Here is a 20768-nt window from a genome sequence, read left to right as displayed (position 1 = left end):
TGCCGGGTCATTTGTGTCCACCAAATGTCGCTGCCGAGGTCCGCTTTAAATGTTTTGGTGTAATATCCCTTTCAGCCACTAGAGGGAGTAATTTCATCAAATTTACTAAGCTTTTAACAGCACCAGAAACAGATAAGTTGAGGTATGACTGATGCCGACTCTTTGTGAACCTTTCACAGCTCATTACAGCCGGGTCAGATGTACACTGTGGATGTGTTGACTCAGAGTGGAATCAGACCAGATGAGTTTCCCTCCATGAGCCACTCAGCAGGACCTCTGTCATTCTGGACAAGTAGGTTACATCACTCAGCAGCGAATACAAGAGCATATACAACAACTTTATGTTGTTGTATATGCTCTTTTTGTTTATTTGTATTTATTTCCGCAATTATGAGAAAACAGAAAAAGAAACCCAAAATGATCTTTCACCATTCTTACCCCGCAGCCGTAAAAGGCTAATGGGTTGCTGTTGTCACCCCACCTGGTGGACACTAAAGTAGGTGACTGTTCAGGTAACACAGACTGATGGGCAGACCAATCATCAACAGTCACCCCCCACCCCCCCACCCCTCCCACCCCCCCAAATTACTATTTTGAGCCAGGAAAAGCCTGGAAGTACTGAAGATGACGCTACATTATCTGATGGTCCCCTGTGAGCCATATTTAGACAGGAAGGAAGAGCTGCCCTATAAAAGGAAGAGACCTTCAAAAACACACTGACTGCAGGAGGAATAGACAACTACTATTGGGGTGAGGGGAAAGAGAAAAAAGGAGGTGCGTGCAGCGAAAAAGGTCAAAAAACAGGAAGAAAAAGGAAAAAATTAAGGAAATGCGTATTAAAATGGAAATTGAAAAAAGGAGAGTGGATAAGTGCCCAGTGCATCACGAGAAGCCTATAGTAGAATAACTGATCCCGCTCTAGCTCTAAGTTTTATCAAAAAGGTTTCAAGCCTAACCACAAGTATAATGTCGTTGATCTTATTTTATATACATTTTATGATATTTGAGACATTTCTATAGTCTCCAAAACTTTTTCCAGACAAGGCCTTGTACAGGCCAGAGGAAAAAAGCTACCTAATCATTTGAGGAAACTCAGCCAAGGAAAGAGATTATTTTAATCCATTTCATACAATCATTTGACCCTCTGGATGTGTTACCCTCAGGGCCTCTTCCCCCACAGAACCTCTCCCTCTCACACGTGACCCCAAACTCAGCCTTGATCACCTGGAGCCGCCACCCGAGACACGTCTCAGACGGCTTTGTGGTCAACGTGACCCGAGGGTTGAATACCAGGAGTCGCTTCTTGCCCAACGGGAGAGTGGGATCGTACACCCTCCGTGAGCTGACCCCAGGGCAGCACTACTACGTTGCCCTCACATCGGTCAAAAACACGGGGCCGGAGCAGATCCACAGCGTGCCTCAGCACCTTGCCTTCACTACCTGTGAGCTGTGTGCAGTCACCTGGATTTTTTTTTTTCCTTTCAAATTTGAAATCTGAATTTCCCGAATCCTGAAGTGTTTTTTTTCTTTCCATGTAGTGCCAATGCCGGTCAGACCGGGAAGGAGAGAAAGACCAGCAGGGACAAGACAAGATACCCCATCTCAGCCTCAGGACGTGGCAGGCACAGCAGAAGAAGAAAACTCAGAGGAACTACCCAGGTACATGTAGCATGTCAGTTACTATTATAACTGCTTTAAATATATAACAGTAGATCAACAGTTAATGCTAACCAGGTAGCATTTTGTTAATCTGTGCTGCAGATACACAGAACTCATTGACAGGAGGGGAAAAATAACAGCAAAGTTCACTCACCTGCCTCGAAAACCCATCCGGCATCGAACTAGTAAGTATAAGCAACTATGTGAGTGTCATCCTATATTTTAAAATATTTGGATAATATGAACACTTAGCCATAAACCAGGAACAAAAATCAATGAAATATTTTGGAGTATTTTAAATTTTTACTCCTGAGTCACCTGAAAAACTCTCCCGCTGCTAGGGGAGTTGTCCAGGATATTCAGATTGTTTTCTCAGTAAGTACTGCTGTGTATTTTAATGGATTCATTCTACATTAGTAAGAACGTAGTTCTTTCTGTCATTTTTTTTAGTTTTATGGGCATTTTAGTCGTTGAAAAAAAAACCCAACCAAAATTAAAATTGAAAATCAGTGCCTAAATCAATAGACAGATGTCAGCAAATTAATTATTATGATAATTAAGACACAGTAATAACAGATTTTAAAAAAGAGAGAGAAACAAGAGGATTGCGAAAATGATTTATTAATTAATTTATTAATTAATGTATTATTTATTTATTAATTTGACACAAGTCAAATTAATTTTAAAAAAGGAATAAATACATATAACAACAACAAGGAGATGCCATAAACCCTAAGAAAAGAGTGGAAATAATTTTTTAGCAATAGACAATCAACTCGAAAAACTGATAAAAAATGGTAAAAAAAACCCCCAAAAACAACTCCAAATTATAATATAATTAATAATATATATAATAATAATATAATAATAATATAATTATAATTATAATAATGAATGGGATAAATGGCAGCAATTATTATTAATATTATTATTTTAGTCTTTTTTATTTACAAGTTTAGCAGTTTTAATCCTCCGCACATGCACCCATGATGCTGTAATGCGTTTTAACCATTCTGTTAAATCAGTGGTTGTTTCAAGCTAAGGGACTGGTACGTAGAAACCTCCTCAAAATCTCAGTTAACACTTAAATTTCACCTTTCTGACTTGTAAGTTGTTTTTTTCGTGATGATTCTAACAGGAAATGCTTTACCTTACAGAACCTGAGCCACCAGTTAGGTTAGAGAAGATGGAAGAAACAACAAACAAAATCAGCCTTGCGCTGGAGATCCGAGAAGAAGCTTTAAGAACAAAGCTTGGTAGGTGTTTTTGGCACATCCTCTCATGTAAGCTGATCCCAGCGATGAGCCTCTTCTACACATGACACTCATGTTGTGTTGTGTGGGGGTAGAGCTGGAGGCTATCAACACATGCTATCAGCTGTGGATAATATGGGAGAGTGAGCCTGAAACCTGAGCTGAGGATGTTAATGGCAGCTGTTGTCTCATAGAGTTGCCCCAGGACTGCCGCAGTCTGCCCTGCCAGAACGGAGGTACGTGTGTGAACGGAGGCGACACCTTCATCTGCGACTGCGCAGCCGGGTTCAAGGGCAGGCAGTGTGAACTGTGTAAGTTTATGTTCAACTTCTCTATAGGTTCAGGGTCGGAAGAGTCAAAGTCAGCTGCTTTTTGGCAAATCCTGTAAAAGAACCAAAGCCTGTTTATAAAAGATGGACGTAGCCACCCTGACATCACAGCTGGTTTTGGAAGCCTCAGTGTTAATAGTTACTGCTGCCATGTTCGTTTTTTGGAGTCAGAAGTGGCCATATTTGAATGAGAGGGTGCAAAGTTATCTTCAATGAATGTATGAAGCTACATTCATAAGTGGAGGTGCATCACACCAACTTCTACTACTAACAAATTCCTAGAATGTTTAATAATTAAGTAAAAAAACAACTTATAGTTAGTAGTCCACCCTCTCTGCCAAATAATAACGTGACTTCAGTCTTCCAAAAAACAACATGGTAGTAGTCGAATAGCTAACAATAAAGTTTCACAATGCAGGGTGCAGCAACCAGGTGATGTCACAGTGGCAGGATCCATCTTTTCAATACAGTCTATTTGTGGTGCTAGAGACGATGTTTAGGGATCAGTGGAATACATGCTCGGGCAACCATAAATATCTTTGATGGAGAGGTAGGTGACAGTTCAGTGAAGGGCATGTACGCATGCTTGGACCGATACAAACCCTCCTCTACCTCACAGTATAAATAATGGCGCTCTATCAGTGCAGCCTCTCAGGTTGTGAACATCGACTCATTTATGTTAGATTTGCATTCTGTCATGAAATGTCAACGTGAGAGCAGTGAGCTATGTATAGACCTTCATTATCTTAAAAGCAGGAGCCACAATCCACTGGGAATTGACCCCTCTGACATTTATGAATGGCTCTTACAGGTCAGAGGCACGATAAACAACACAAATACACCATCACTCGATTCGCACAGCACTGGCCTGTGTGCACTGAGCCACCTTCCTCACATTCTTTTGGGAGCTACTGTCAAATTTATAACTCAGTGTTTCTTATGGATGTTCAGGAGAGATCTGCATTTCTACACACTGTAGGCATCTTGGTTTAAGTTCGAATCTTTCCTGTGACAGAGAAATCGTACTCGTTTAGTTTCATTTAAAATGTTTACACTTAGAAACTACTTTGCAAACTGTAAGTAGTTCACAAGAGTCAGAAATTAGTTTTAATGGATTTAATACACGATGGCTGACAAATTAAAGGACAAGGCAACTTTAAGTGTTTTAGTACCACCAAAACTCAGGCTACTGAGTGCAACCAGCTTCATGAAAGAGGTTCAATATCCTTCTGTCTGGATTCACTTACCCTAACAGTCAGGATAAGTGGTCAGCAGGTTATCACCTCCATACTGATTTGTCTACTTGATACTGATAAGTCTGTTAACTTACACGTGTATATAGTGCTGTTTAAACTTTTCCTCTGACACAAACTCACACTCTGCTTTTAAAATGAGTTACTCTGCCATCAGTCGACCTGTCCATGTTTGTGAGTGATTTAATGCTGTCAACCCTGCCTCTTTCTTTGTGTATGCATTCACTGGTAGATTGGGAAAGTCTTGATTAATTTATTGAGTTGATAACCACCCTCACTCACCCTTAACCTGAATGTTGCTGTTAGATTTGTGGAGACATAAGGAGGGGATATCCTGTGCATGCTGACCTGGTTCGCAGTTCATCACAGGGCCAACACAGAGATAGATAGACAGTGTCAGAGCATATGAACTGGACAGGCAACCAACTTTAACAGCATTTGGCTCAAGTCACTTCAAGAGTCAGTCTTATGTGATTGGTGAACCTATTTGCTGGGCCACTTTTACAGGCTACACAATAAATTTAAGGATAACTAGGCTACTTTAAATCACATCATGAATCATGCACGGATGATATGCTCACAGAGAAATGTAGCCACGTTTAGAGAAGTGTAGAAATATCTGTCTTAGATTGCAGAGGCAAAGCTGGAGATAATCAGGAGAGACATTGTAGAAATGAATCAGTGAACCCAACGCAGAATATCTTGAACACATTTCCATTTGTTTTGCAGTTTTCAAGTGAAGGCATGCTTTAAAACTACCCTATATGAACAAAAATACTGGGTCACCAGCACGTTAAAGCTACAGGAGCCGTAGAAACCCCATACCATGAAGCTCCCAGCATACAGTTTTTGTGCTGATGTTCATGCCAGAGGTTGTAGCGCAGTAGTTTTTGAGTTAGCAGTGACTTTTACACACTATGCATCTCAGCATAGTGCTTAAGGTCTCAGATCCTGCTCTTTATGTGGTCTGATACTGTGCTGCAATGAAATTTCAGCAAAAATGGACTAGCCCATCATTTTTTTCCATTTTGATTCTTGGTTTAAACAAGTAGTTTAATTAGATTCTATCTTAATTCAAGGTTATTCATTACAATTTGGAATCACGTTGTATCTTATTCTAATTTTGACAGTCCACTTGAAACTTGAATGACTTATTTTAAATTATTTGTAATTTTTTAATTATAATTTCCTCCTACTTTGTTCTTCAGTTCTGTGTTTCTTTTTTAGCACTGGTTTTAAAAATGTGCTATACAAATCAACTGTCCATCCATCCATCCATCCATCCATTCGCTTCCGCTTATCCTTTTCAGGGTCGCAGGGAGCGCTGGAGCCTATCCCAGCTGTCATAGGGCGAGAGGCGGGGTACACCCTGGACAGGTCGCCAGTCTGTCGCAGGGCCAACACACAGGGACAGACAACCATTCGCACTCACATTCACTCGCACATTCACACCTAGTACAAATCAACTCTAATAATATTATTATTATATATTAATGATTGTTGGTTGTAAAAGGTATGACTGTTGTGGTTATTTCACAGTATAACTGTTTGTAGTAGAATATGCACATGCCTTTGTTCGAAGCATTTGGAAATGACTAACGCTGACTGAACAGTATGTCTCAAAAAGGGAATAAACCTTATTACAATCAAGTCATGCGCCTCCTCCTCCAAAGACAGAGTAGAAGAATATTTTATTTCACTTATATGTACATGCTGATGAATGTGTGTGTGAGGACACAGTCCACATACCCCACCTCCCCACTGACTCTGCAACCAAACATCCAGCGTCAGATTGTTTAAACATTCCTTTCCTAAAGCCATCCATCAGCTGCAGAGAAGCTCTGCTCCTAAACCATCCCGCAGACTTTTCCTTTGCTGATAAAGCACTCAGAGCTCATGTTGTTTAACTTTAACCTCTGTTTTTGCAGCGTGCCAGCGAGTGCCACACCCGTGTACCCGCCTGTATTCTGAAACCAAGAGCGTGCCCGTCTGGGAGGGTGGTGTGTGCCATTACCTGTAAGTCACGTCAAACATACGTCTGCCAATCTGGGCTTGAATTAAATGTTTAAGTGTGGCTTAATGGATCCAATAAAAGTGCCTGCATTCTCTTTCGTAGGTATAAAAGGACATATAAAGTGCAGCAGGATGTGTGTTATCGAGAGATTTGTGAACCGACGCCTTCCAAGAAGAGTCAGAGTGAGTTAAACAATCTGTCTGCGCAATATTTGTAAGACGATAAACAAATGCAATGCTGTTCACATACCAACTTTAACTGTCTTAACAGCCAGAAGAACAAACACACAACAATAAAGGTTTGTGATTTTTTTCAGCCCTTTTTATGAACTGCTATTGTAGAGGATCACAAGATTTTCAGCACTTACCCTCAAAATGAGACTTTTCTTCTCTCTCTCTCTCTCTACAGCACTTGGAGTCTGATGAAAGGACTGTCATCACTGTCTTGTGAAAAACCTCCTTACTTCAATTTTGGTGTTTATAATCTACTTGAAGTAACTGATTATGGTCATTTTTTTTGTGCTGAAAAACCCTGTCAGAGCCCACTGTAACATTTCACAAACAAACCATCAACGGTCTGAATACGAGGCTGCATCCCGAGAGTCGCCTTTGTAGCTCGCGGTAGCACGATCAGTCAGATGAAAAATGTCCCGCATCATGTATCATTTGCAGTGTTTGCTGACTGAGTTTCATACAACCACATATGGTATGCAAATATGAATCCTAGGCAGTCAACTGCACTGCATCAGAGACCTTATATACCTCATTTCAACGTCCAATGCTGACACATTCGGAGAGGTTTACGTTTGTGATTCAGCTGCAGGTTTGTCCCTCAGGGAAGTAAAAGCAGAGTCTTTTCCTTACATCAGTCCCATCATCTCCTTACAAAGACAGCAGGAAATGTGTACTTTCACCCTTAAACTGATCTCGTCCTCTGACAATGATGCACAGCGTTTTCTGTGTAGAATATGTTCCTCTGTGTCTCAGCAGGCGTCGCTGCTCACTAATCTGTAAATAGTGTTTATAGGCCATTTTGTAGGTGAATATTTTAATAATAAAAATGTTAAAAGTATTCCTGGTGTGTGTGTGTTGCAGTTCTTGCCATCATTTGTCACACTGTGTTGAATCTATCGTGTTTTGACAGCATCAAAAACTATACTAAAAGTATTTTATTAACAGATTAAAGGAGAGCGGTTGTACTCATTTTTAGCTCCATTATACTGTTTTTGGAATCTATTACAGTAGCGTAGCACAATTTAGCATTAGTTCATGGCTCAGTCTTGGTGCAGTGCCTCAGTTCGCCCTGTCTGAAACAAGCTGGTTTAGCTCATGTCATTTAATGTGTTGCCCCTAATAAATGGTTTGAATAGCAGGTAGGTGGAGTTGTGTTCCACAGATGACCATATTAGGGACATCCTGTTTCACTGACAGGCATCATGCAAAGCCAGAGTAGGAAAAAAATGTCCATAGGCTATGTGCAAAAGATAGATGTGACCACCTTGGCATCTATATTTTGAAGACTCAGATTTTTAGGCATGACTATATTTGTGTTTGTCTGTTTGTTTTGTGCTTTTTTAGAGCTATAAATTACCATATTTAGAGATTGCTAAGCTATCAGCTAACACTGACAACTTAGTTTATTAGTACTTTTGTGTGGTGCTAATGAAGTGGCATTTATAAATTGTACAGCGGCTCACAGAAATGGAGATATTTTCTGATTAATGCCAAACCAACATCCAAATAAACATCGTGGAATTTCACTCTTTAAACACAGACCGCTTGGATGGTGTGCACTTTACAGCAAGCCAGATGAATGCATTAAAACTGCTACAAAATACACCAACAGCTCAAACACGGTTAAGTGCTACAGTTTAATGATACTGCTTGGTAAAGGTGAAGCCTAAGAGACCGACCAGTAATTATCCACTTGTTATAAAGGAGGAAATTAACTACAGAGCTCAAAATCTTTACCAGGCTGTAAAAGTATTGTTTATATAGCTGAAATTGACTATTTAAACATGAGAATCTGTGGAAACGGACTCACTTTTGGAGCCAGCCTTTAAGAATCTGAGCAACTGCAGTTTTTGGTTCACTAACTCTGCAATCTGAAGCTTGAGTTTTGGGCTCCCAACCTCACTCCCTGGCTACTTTTAATATGAGCATCCACCTGTGTTACAGTATAAGTTTGATAGAAAATAAGGAAAAGCAGAATAGGTTCATTTTAAGAAGAAAAAACACCCATAACTTTGTTTACTCTGTTAATGGAGACATTTTTAAAAAAGTTTACTACTGAACGTCACTGCTCTTCTCTTTGTTCCTGTGTGTGTCTGGTTTATTGAGTTACTGAAGCATGCAAAAGTGGGCAGAGATGCAAAATTAAAGACTCCAAATCCAAACTTTAGCTTTAATCATTAAATTAGGCCAATTTGGGACATACTTCATGAAAGAAAACAGAGCATGGGCATGCCTTGTGTTTTGTTAATCAATCACCCCAGTCAGAAAGGAGACTGCTCTATCAGAACCATCACCACATAACAAAAGCTTCCTCGCTGCTGTAATTTGTCTGCCTAACGCCCTGTAGCCATGAGTCTCTAGCTCTGCCAAAGTGACTCTTCTAAGCCTCAGGCTATATACAGACAGGGGTCAAATTAAAGGCAAATGTAAACTAAATAAAGAAGAAAAAAAAGATGATGAAGGGCCACTGATCGATGAGAAAATAATATAAATCATATTTACCAGAATTCAAACCAGCTGGAGGCAGATGAAATATTAATTTGCCATATAGACCCACTTGTTTACTCCCTTAAAGAAAAGCCTCACACCAGAGCCACTGGGGTATTGTTTATATTACAGTGGAACAGCTGATAAGGACACTGCAGTGAGTGTCACAACAACTGGATGTTCTCAAGTAAAGGACATGCCCTCCATGCCAAAAGTCCAAAGCTGAACAGACAGTGAAGCAAGAAATTTCAAAGAAAGCTTCCACTGAAACTGAGAAGCTGTGCCACCCAGATCCTTTAAGGATTTTCAAAAACTTCTTGACGACCTTAAGTTGTTTCATCAGTATATCTATGAACTGTTATACAGAACATGTAAACAACAAAGTCGTTTCTCTCTTTCACATCTGCTGGACTCAGAGACCAGTGTTGCTAATCCAGGAAACCTTGTTTCAGTGAAAATGAGCTATCTTGTGTTGGGTTATATGACTGGAAAGAGGTGTTGTTGGTGCTCTGATAATGTTTAATCATAATCATTGATCTGATGAGATCAAATATGTGAATTTCTTTGTGAACTTAAACCTAAAAGATAATGTCATTCCTTTATTAAACAATTATTTTTTCAGTTTTTCTCCTAAATATATCTGTTTTTAATATTTTTGTTCCTTTTTTCTTTTATTTACCTTTTATCTCGTAGTAGATTTATTTTTAAACTGTCATTTTTTACTAAAAGAATTTAAAATTTGTCTTGTAAATATTTCCCTCACAATTTATTTAATTTTAAAAAATAAATATGTTTGGGGGTTTTTTTAATCACACGATTTCAACTTTTTCCTCTTCAGTTTGCCTTTTCATAAATATTACATTGTGTCTCATAAAATTTCCATTTTTCTCATAAATTTTAATAATTTATATCAATCTGGAACTTTTTGCCATACATTTTTGTCTTTTGTCATTATAGCTTTTTCTCATGCTTTGTTTTTTTGTAATTTGCAATCCCTTTCTTATAAATTTAACTGGTGTTTTTTTCTTTTTTCGTAGACTTTACAATTTTTTTCTTGTAAATTTCCAACCTAAATCACAGACCCAACAAAAAACAACATTTTTTTAAACTCTAACATGCCATCTAGATAAAGTCAGTCTTTTTTCCACTTTATGCATTCTTTATATCTTTGTTTGAGGCATGCGTATCTTTTAATGCAGAAATAATAATAATAATAAATAAATGACATTAACTTGTTGTTTCCTTATTGTCCGCTGGCTGTAACATTTCCGACGGCACGTGAAGGCAGCAGAAGCCAGAGCGCTGCGCGCCCCCGTTGCCCCCCTTTCTGCCCGGAGTGAAAACTGAGAGGAAAAAGCGTCGGGAGCAGAGACCATGGAGGGGGAAGCTGGATGTATTAGCTAGTTTGCTGCTTAGGGCACTTTTTACTCTTCTTTCGCTTCTACCCACAGAAATCAAAGCGTCTCAATGTGGAGATATCCGGTGTGTATTTTACGTGGCTCGTAAATCTCCTGAACAGTCAAACAATCAACTGCGAGTCGGACCGCGGACGGTTAGCACAGCCTGACTGAAAGTTAGCCCGCTCCGGCTAACTTAGCCCGCTCCAGCTACCACGAAAGGACAAAAAAAGTAAGAGTGTCGGGGCTTGAAGTAACTCGTAATGTTGCCTCCCGGGATTAATTTCAGATACGGATGAGAAAGAAATTCTCTGGGAACAGCGAGAACAACAGCGAGCCAGACAACCACCGTCGTTATGCTGGGGTTGATCCGCGGCTCCGGCAGCCCGTCCGAGTCCCGAGTGTGGCCGCACTCGGTGCTCTGGAGGCTGGGGGGCTTCTTCTTCCTGCTGCTGCTGGAAGGGGCCGGCTGCCTGGCCAGCCCGGGCAGCCCCGTAGGCGTCAACAACAACAACCCCGGAGTCAACATCTACATGAGTGTGGAGGAGGTGAAGAAGCTCCTGGGTAAGGAGGCCTGCATAGTAATCCAGCTGTGTTCAAACTTTGCAATCTGCCCACTTGTGTATGTGTTTGTGTGCCCCTCACATCTGTAAATTTAACTTTAAAACTTGGACGAACTCCACCGAACTGTTACAGCTAATTGTGCAGGTACATTATATCAATCATTTACAGCTGTGATTTTTTTCTATTATTTTTTTTTCTAGTGTTCCCTCTGTATTTGTAAAAGTAAAAAAAAAATTCTCATAAATTCTCACTTTTTTTTCTGGCAAATTTGTGAGTTTTCTCTTCTAATTGTGTTAGTGTTTCATAAAATAATATTTTTTCTTAAAAAATTGCCCCCTTTCCCGTATATTTCACCGTTTTTGTCTTTTGAAATTGCCCTTTTAATCCTAAATTTGCCAGTTTTTGTCCATTTGATTCGTCAATTCGTTTGTGGGGGTAAATGTTGCTTTTTTGGGGGGGGGGTTCTTTTACTTTTCTCTTTTAATGTCGTATTTTTGCACATTTGTCTAATGAATTTATCCGTTTATCTAGGAAATATAGGAGTTTAAAAATATTTTAACATTATCACTTATATTCTTGTAAACTGGCAAGTTTTTTCTTAATTTAAGATTTTTTTAAAGATTTTTTTTGTCTAATTGCCAATTTCTTTTTGTTCTATTTGGTAAATTTGCAAGTTATTTCTTGAATATTTATTTAAATTTTTCCTCGTGAATTTATTAGTTGAGTGCCAGTGTCACTGATGAGGCATCAGTACTGTACATGTGCGGGTCAAAGTAACCTTTACAAGTTTCTGATATGTTGTGATATAATTGGTCGTCGTCGTTCTTTTTTTTTTTTTTTTTTTTGTGGTTGGTCAGTTTATAAGGTTGTCTCATGATTGTTATGATGTTGCTGATTAGGATTAAATGTACAGTGGCATTAGAACATCAGCAGAATAATCGGAAATGCTGGTTGTCATCTCATGACTGTGCTGCTGTTGGTGCAAGCCATCAGTGTTATGTTGGTTTAACACTGTCTGAATGTTTAAAATCTTAGTGACAAGATGAAGCCAGCCTGTGAATCGGTCCTAAGTTGTTAATGGAGGGTTTGCTTTAGAAGTGTTTAACGTGCACTTTGAAACCAGCCATTTACCATGTGCACAGGCTAATGAAGGGGTAGAAGTGTTTGTATGTAATGTCCCTGTGGAGGGAGGAATCTCGTGTTGCAGCTCCTGCTAACTGACGTCTTCCTTTCGATAAACGAGTCATCGTATAGTGGCATCAGCAGAATTATGTTGTTTCTGTTGGGGAATCTTTTGGGAAGTACCTCCAGCTGCATCCAGCTTTTTTAACAGGACCGTGTGGTGGTAAACCTCCCTGTGTATGGGCCTAATTTATAGCAGGGACTTTTGGGATGTGGTGTTAAATCATTTGTTTGAGAATGACCGGCACTGTTGTTTGATTAGTTATTGAACAAGTGGTTATTTTGTGAGGTTACGTGTATTTACTGTATCACCAGGGATTAGCAGATTTAAAAACAAAAAAAAATTACAATACCCTTAAGATATTTAAGGAAGTTAAATAGGATTTGATGGGGAAAAATACCCACTTAGTTTTCTTTTTCCATAGTTTTTGAGCCCTTAAGTCTTCAAGTACAGGAGATAGTCACATGAAGTCGTCAGGGCTGTTTTTCTACATCGCTATGTGAATGTCTCCTGTACTTTGAATCTACAGGGGCTCCGAAAGGGTGAAGTAGTAATGTAAATTTAAAAAAAAAACAACTTGTAATTTTGACCTTGATGTACTTGGAGGCTTTGTAACATATGAATTCAAATATTCACTAGAAAAAGTTGCATTTCCTGCGAAAATGCAGTGTGAATGCCTTGTAGTGTAATCTGAAAACAGCAGAAGAAGGAGAACACTGTGTAGAAGCTGAACTCTTTGCTGAAAATGGCTCTATTTGAAAGGGTACACCAAGCAGTGTTAAGAAAGCAGATTACATACAAGCAGGGAAGATGTGCGGCAACTGTCACATGTAGGATTCGAACCCTTGCCACCAGATCTCACGGCGGCTGCTCATTCCACTGAGCCAAACCAGTTCTGGTTTCAAACAAAGATATGATGAGAGAAAAATGTGCACTGTGCAGAAGAAGCTAAATTGTGCTGAAAAGAGGTGAAAATGCTGAATGTTCAGCAAAAAACAGATAAAGAACCTGAAAATTGTCCTGAAAAGAGCAGAAGAGGCTGAAATTTGTGCTAAAAAGAGGTGAAAAGCTGAAATTTGTATGTGAAAGGGTACACTGAAGAGTGTCAAGAAAGCAGAGTGCATGCAAGCAGGGAAGATGTGTGGCAACCGTTACAGTTAGGATTCGAAACTTTGCCACTGGGTCTCACGGCAGCTGCTCAACCCACTGAGCCAAACGATTGCTGATCCCAAAAACAGATATGATGAGAGAAAAAATGTGTACTGTGAAGCAGAAACTGAAATTTGTGCAGAATAGAGTTGAAGAGGCTGAAAATTGTGCTAAAAAAAAGGTGTAAATGCTGAATGTTCAGCAAAAAAGAGATAAGGAACCTGAAAATTGTGCTGAAAAGAGGTGAAGAAGCTGAAAATTGTGCTGAAAAGAGGTGAAGAAGCTGAAAATTGTGCTGAAAACAGTTGAAGAAGCTGAAAATTGTGCTGAAAACAGTTGAAGAAGCTGGAATTTGTGCTGAAAAGAGTTAAAACAGTTAAACTGTTTACTGAAGAAAATGTTGCCATAAGCGGGATTTGAACCCGGCCTGCCTGCTCTAAGAACGGTTGCTCATCTCACTGAGCTAAAACATGGCTCAGCTCTGCAAGCTAAACTGGTGATCACACTGACAATGTTGTCCCATTCAGCAAAATGGGCCAAAAAATGGCATTAAAAGCTTAATATCTGAAAAAGTATAAAAGTTATGAGCACCAAAAGATATAGCACGCTTCAGAAAAAAGAGCAGAACAGTTTAAAGTTTGAATGGTGAAAAATGATTTTGAGGGGTTAGGTAGGGACTTTTTCCAGATTTAATTTTATATGGGGTGACTGTGCCGTGTATAATTGCAGGAAATGTAACGAGAATTTCCTAAATTTTCAAAGAAAGGACTGTAGTCTCCCTGCCAAAATTATGCCCCCACCATTTCCCAAATTAAGCCCTTGTGTCCTCATGCCACATACATTCAGTATTTCATTGCCTGCAGCCTTGACTAGTTAACTGCCCCAGCACCAATGTACCACCCTTTGTGCTTTCTCTCTCCTCTCTGACTGGTGTTGGATCGTTGGCTGATTCTGTCCCTTTGGGTTCCCCTTGTTCTCCATCACGTTACAGTTAATCTTCTGCTGCCAGACCAGGGCCTCTCTTGCGGTTTGCCTGAAACCTCATCTGGTTGTACGGCGAAATCTCTTAATGTTTGACAACTATGTCTGCGGCGCTAAAAGTATGTGTGGACAGAATCTTCCATGATGCAGCAGTAACTGCAGGAATTAAACTTGCTCGAGAGTTGAGTTGCCCGGTGTCAGCATCGTAATGTAGACAGCCTGCCGGAGAGTCTGACTGCAGAGTTTACTTTTGGTTTTAATCAGGTCTCTGTATTTTGTAAGATGTCAAACACATTTATGAAAGCAGATTTATAACATGCATCTACAAAAAAAATGTAATTTCATAGGTCATAGTGGGGATAATTCAGTTTCTGCAGTTTTTTAAGACTTCGAATAATTCTATCGGGCATTGTCAGCGCTAAGTTGCACTCCTTAAGGTAGCACTATCCACCTACCCATAATGCACATTTTGGGGAGTTTCTTTCCTACTTCCAAGCATGATGTTGGGCTTTACCAGCAGGAGAGCCTCATCCATATTTACTCATGAGTTGTTGCTGCATATCAGCCAAAAAGCTAAAGGTTTATTCAGTCATAACATAATCTCCTCTTTTTACTTTTCAGCTGTGTCATCATGAGGAAAGCCAGTGACTATGCTGTGTCTAAATGTGACATAGTAAAAGTGCAGGTTATTGTGTCTTCAATAGGTTAGCTTGAATCTGAACTGACATTGAAACATAAGTCACAAACCAGTTGATGAGCAACTGTCATTTTATGCAAGGTACAGTAAGTTCATGTGTTTTATTATTCATTGCTGAATCAGTGCTGTCCCCTTATTCACTATAAAAACGCTTTGAGAGCAAGCTGTTGCATAAATAAGACTATCTACAACACTCAGGTTGAGTGGAAACAATGCAGCTTTTACATTTTAGTTAACACCATATGGAAACACCTTTGAAACCCCCAAAGTGGGGGTATTCAGAAGTGCACTTTACCAGCCTTGTGTGCAGGAACATGTCCGTGACTTCAGCTAGAGGGGGCTTTAATCTCCTAAAATAGTTTTCACTACCACAACAGGAAAAGCTTGTATTTAATATAAAGTAAAGCTTTGAACCTGAGGTATGTGCTTGGCCATGTAATTAATGTGTTATTCACACAGCCACTCTGTGTACAGTTACACTGTTAACTGGCCTGTGAGTCAACAAATAAGACCCTTTTCTTGGGAATCTTTGGGACAGATCAGAGTAGGAAAAGCAGGTGTAAGTAATGAAATTGGCTGGCCTGTTTTTCAGCATTGCTGCAGGTTGTTGCATTATTTCAACAAACAGCAGAGGGCAACTCCTCCTTCAGGAACACTTTGAGTTGTATAGAAATCTATGGGAAAATAGACTCTCTTGCTTCATGACATCAGTAAACACATTCCTGGTGAGTTTATTGCCTAATTGGCTAGCTTCAAGTCTTGCTTGTGGGAAGGCTGCTTGGTATTTGTGGCCATTGAACCAAGCAAACTGTAGGCAAAGGGAACAGAATTTAGAATTTTTTTGGGAAACCCTGCATTTAACATCACTTCGGCAGGTAAATGATCAAGGATGTAGTTGTGTGTCATCTGCATAACAGCTGACACAAGTTATCAGTGTTCAACTTCACACTTTGCTTCTGAATATGTTTCTATTGCAGGTCTGTCTTAGTCGCAAATGTAGGTGACACATTTGCATTTACAGTACGAGATTGTTGCGGTACAGAGCCATGTATTAAATGAAGCTTCAAAGCAAAGAATTTGTGTCAGATTTTTATCACTGAATTATTCAACGTACTCAATGAATCATTGCTGCCCTAAAGTTGACCTTGAAGGGCTTGGCTAACGTAAACTATATTTTAATGTTATGTTAACATGACCCCAGTCTACACCCCCCAACAAAGTATTATCAGAATTTATTCAAAATTTTTCTAGCTATCAGCAGCAAACACTAACGAAATCATTAACTTTTTGGTAAAGGTAATAAAAGTGGACCAAATGCAGAGCCTTGAGGAACACCGCAATTAAAAATGGAGAGCAGAGGAGCGTGGATTATATATAACCACAGAAATGTTTCCATTAGAGAGGCGAAGGTGGAGAGTAGAGCTCAGCATTATAGATTGTGTAGGAGAATAGAGTGTTTGACTGTGTCAGAGGCAGCATTGAAAAAGCATTGAGAAGTTGTTGTTATAATAAAATGTAATATAACCCTTTAGTGTTGGAGTGGTGTGTGTGCGCTTATAGCCGATGGACTGTCTGTTTTATTCTGATAACTCTACCAAACAGTCTGACTCTCAGGGGGCTGGTAAAGAACCGGAAAACTCTCTGCTTGTGGATGACAGACAGGCAGCATCCCTGATTGATTTTGCATATGATAAATGAGTAGAGAACTGTCTGCCTCAAGAATCCACATGCATTCCTACCCTCAGCTCCCATATCAGCTCTTTCTCCAGGCCCACATCCTTGGTCTGAATTGTGTTGCAGCTGTGCAGCTCAGATTAAATTACTGAAGCAGTGCTCGAGCCCCAGGATCAGTTTAAAAGACTAGCCAACTCTTTTTACAAAACATTACACTCCTCCTGATATGAAGGAGTGCAATGAAGTTCCATGAAGGTTGAACCCATAGTTTGTTAATCACATCTGTAAGAAATTACATTTAAGTAGGGAAAGAGTTGGGTCAGTTAAGTAACAGCAGATCTTATTCAGAGGAAGAGGAAAGAGGGGAGTGTCTGTTAATCAAGTTATTCTGTTGTCCATAAAACATCAAAAACCGAAACAGGCCATCACTTTCTTACATCAAATGTAAGGATGGGACTCAAGAAATACTTCCATTTGGAATTCTAAGCTAAACATTTATACTTTAAGGCAAAACTTTACTGCTAAAACTTTAACTCACCACCACTTACCAAATGTGAATATTTACTATAACAGCCTGTTAGATCTTCCGTTTTAGAGGCTTTTCAGAAACCTCTTAAAACCACCGTGACCGTTATTGTTCGTTTAGTTTTCACACAAACGCTGCATCACATTGGCCACCTTGGACTGCATTCATGCGGCCCGTGACCCGAGCTGTGACACTGGTTTTACAGGCCTCAATGGCTTTCTTTGTGTCTTTCTCTCTTTCCTGTCATGTTGACCATCCATGCGATTATTTAAAACATGAAGCAAAAATAAGTTTTCTGTACATTCATTTACTGTCACCTATAATAACAACCTCACTGAGCCTATTTTTCCAGGGTATGATCCCCAGTGGGTTAAATCTGTAACACAGAAGATTTTTCTTGGTGGAAAAGCTGCATACAAGATCCTTGTTGTCTAATCTTTGCTCTGTATTAGTGCAATGCTTTTCCAGAGCTCTGCAAGCCAAGCAAAACCTTTGCTTCCTCAGACCCCAGCTAAAAATTAGAATTGTGCAGACAAAATAAGCCGTTTTCCTATTAAAATTGTTTTGAAATACTTTTTATACTTTTGGGTAAAATGAAATATCGCGATAGAATATGGGTAAAATGCGCGTGCGCAGTGCCTTTGTTTTCATACGCACATGGCGGAAAAAGCATGGTGGCGACGGAGAATGAGAAGGGTGAAAGTGGATTGTTGAATGAAACGGATGAACCAGAATTGGTTTGTAAAAATAGTGCAACTTCACTGGTGTGGAACTGGTTTGGCTTTCGTCCATCAGATACACACCAAAGCACAATTTTTGGTCGAGCATGCAAGCGGCCGTTCTTATTACTGTGTTTTTCGGAAAAATCGACAGTGCCCCTCATATCCCGGTGCGCCTTATGTATGAATTCTGGTTGTGTTTACTGACCTCGAACCGATTTTATGTGGTACACGGTGCTCAAAAATCTGTCAAAAATGTTTGAGTACGACTTTGCTAAGCAACGAAGCCGCACCGCTTGATGGATTGTCGGAGCATTACGGCTATCGTAGTCAGGAGCCTCGCGGAGTGATACGTACTGTGCTTCAACATAATATTATCGTATTGTGTGCGTATAACCTCTTTTTAAGTTTTGTGGATATTATACATGGTTATGCTGAGGATATGTCGGCCAATTTCCACTGGAAATGCCTTTTGGTTAAACTGTCAGCAAGGAATTTGCATTTGCACTGTTAAATTTTTATATAACTTTAATGCACATTAAAAAAAACAGCTGCTTGTTTAAGTGAAAATACATTGATGGGGTTTTTTTTGCACTAATAAAGTTGTAGAGTTTTGTCTTGCGTCAGTTATATCGTTATTGCATATTTTCAAATATATATTGTGATAAATATTTTTGGCCATATTGCCCTGCCCTACTTTTGGGAATGGGAATTACGTTTAATGCATCTAAATTTGTTGAGAGAGTGAGTCAGTTTCATAAAGGAAATCCAACAGAAAGCATCATAGTGCTACCAGAATAGTTTTATTATTAATAATAGATTGCATTTATGTAGCGCTTTTCGAGACCCTCAAAGCGCTTTACAATTCCACTATTCATTCACTCTCACGTTCACACACTGGTGGAGGCAAGCTACAGTTGTAGCCACTGACTGACAGAAGCGAGGCTTGCACCATCGGCCCCTCTGGCCAACACCAGTAGGCGGTACGTGAAGTGTCTTCTTGCTCAAGGACACAACAACCAAGACAGACAGAGCAGGGGATCGAACCGGTTACAAGATGAGCTTCCCAACCCCCTGAACCACGGTCGTCCTTAAAGGGCCCTTAATAACTACTACTAATAACTGCAATATAAAGCTATCTAATGAAAAAAATAACTTTTTTTAAGACAAATAAGTGAAATAATGTTTGACATTCTAAGACGTATGAATTATGTTTATTATTGAAACGCGTGATATCATAGTTTGGCTGCTCGATAACACAAGGCAATTTAGAACTACATCGTGTATTACATGACTGTATTATTTTGGACATGTTGAATTACTGCTTTGCTGGTAGGTTCACTATCTGCTGTAGCATGTACAGCACATACACGTAAGGCATAAACATCTTAAGGATTAAAAAAATCTCAATAAAACTAAAGATGTCTATGATAGGCTGATCAGGCATGTCTGTGTTATCCTTACTTAGTGTTCAATGCAATATATTTTACTTGATAACTTCTTTATTCGACAGCTTTATCGCTGGTGGGAGGAGCTGAAAAAATGCTTTTCTTCACATTTAAGTTGATCAGATAGTTTGAAGGACTGTCACTGGCTTTTTACCTCTGAATGATTTGATTATGATCACAGTAATAAGTGCCGCTATTGTCAACTCTGGAAACCCATTTTCTGTTTTAGGGTGCTGTGCCACCACTGCATTGTTTGCTATGTGTCAGAGAGAGGCAGTCAGTAAGCGTCAAATAGTCTGAACTGTACGTTATGATGACCTGAGGTGCTGTTTCAAGGCCCAGTTTAAGATGAGGATTATTTTGGACTGCGAGTCAAGCAAAGCTACTCTAGTAAAGCTCGAGGAAAAAAAGATGGAGTGAAGATAAATTCAGAAAGACAAATGGAAAGAGAAAGATGCTAACGCCAGAGACCGCAGAGGATGAACTGTCAATCATATCAAGGAATATTTTCAAATGTGACTCATTCAAAGATACTCTTAGACTACAAGAATCTAAGAGCAGCTGAGAGACGAATAATTTTATTTTAGTAGTCTGACATTAAACAAATAAAGCTGGAAATGAGCATAATAGATTTCCTTCAAAACATATAGATCCTTTCCTTTGCACGTCTTTGTTCCTTCCAAGGGGAAAAATTCTAGCTGTGTGGTCATGTTTTTCAGTCTCGCAGTCAGGCGAGTAGGTCAGAGTTGAGTGTAAATCCTCCAAAAATGACAAATAAAGCCAGATCTTTTTCAACATGCAAGCTAAGGAGTAAAACTCTACGTCCAGGTCGGGTAACAGGCTTTCCTCCCCTCCTCCAAAGACCTGAAAGACAAAGCCCGGGCTTTGAAAAAGAGCCTGTGAACAGTGAGGAGTGATTGGCAGCAGTATTCATTTCCTTCATGCCACTCTCCAAGGATCCCGTGGCTGAATAGAGAAGCCCCTGCCTTCACATCTTTTGTCTGAAAATCTCTGCACTCAGAAGAAGTTCTGCAAGGCATCAACACGTTTTAGAAGATGGTTGCCCTCCTGTTGAAATCGGAAATATACTGTCATGTTTTCTTTCAGTATTGTAGGGTTATTTAATTTGACTTGAGAAATGTTAGGAGCAGGAGAAGCTTAAATCAGATGGAGCCTTTTCATCTTTGTGCTGTCCTAAAATA

At 39.6% G+C, this 20768-nt stretch overlaps 2 protein-coding genes across 5 annotated transcripts in view; both read left to right on the top strand.

Moving 5' to 3' along the window:
- Positions 1–7544, top strand: part of sned1 (sushi, nidogen and EGF-like domains 1) — a 31935-nt gene extending 24391 nt beyond the window's left edge. For 2 of the 3 annotated variants that reach the window (XM_035907521.2, XM_006790434.3), the window contains exons 21-30: positions 180–292; positions 1164–1442; positions 1539–1659; positions 1762–1844; positions 2817–2915; positions 3107–3223; positions 6423–6510; positions 6611–6690; positions 6779–6806; positions 6917–7544. In XM_035907521.2, coding sequence (XP_035763414.2) covers positions 180–292; positions 1164–1442; positions 1539–1659; positions 1762–1844; positions 2817–2915; positions 3107–3223; positions 6423–6510; positions 6611–6690; positions 6779–6804 — 1006 coding nt within the window. In that variant the 3' untranslated portion in view covers positions 6805–6806; positions 6917–7544. Of the gene's footprint in view, positions 1–179; positions 293–1163; positions 1443–1538; positions 1660–1761; positions 1845–2816; positions 2916–3106; positions 3224–6422; positions 6511–6610; positions 6691–6778; positions 6807–6916 lie in introns of those variants that run through there. The other variant, XR_015717236.1, reaches the window with a different exon arrangement.
- Positions 7545–10862: 3318 nt separating this feature from the next.
- The window catches only part of ryk (receptor like tyrosine kinase), a 52046-nt gene continuing 42140 nt past the window's right edge, over positions 10863–20768 (top strand). For both annotated transcript variants that reach the window (XM_006790430.2, XM_006790429.2), the window contains exon 1: positions 10863–11189. In XM_006790430.2, coding sequence (XP_006790493.2) covers positions 10982–11189 — 208 coding nt within the window. In that variant the 5' untranslated portion in view covers positions 10863–10981. The remainder of the gene's footprint in view (positions 11190–20768) is intronic.

The sequence above is a fragment of the Neolamprologus brichardi genome, chromosome 23, assembly GCF_056152115.1.
Source record: "Neolamprologus brichardi isolate AB-2024 chromosome 23, ASM5615211v1, whole genome shotgun sequence".
Taxonomy (NCBI): Eukaryota; Metazoa; Chordata; class Actinopteri; order Cichliformes; family Cichlidae; genus Neolamprologus; species Neolamprologus brichardi.
The sequence above is the reverse complement of the archived record's forward strand: the minus strand, read 5'-3'. Positions and strand labels throughout refer to the sequence as shown.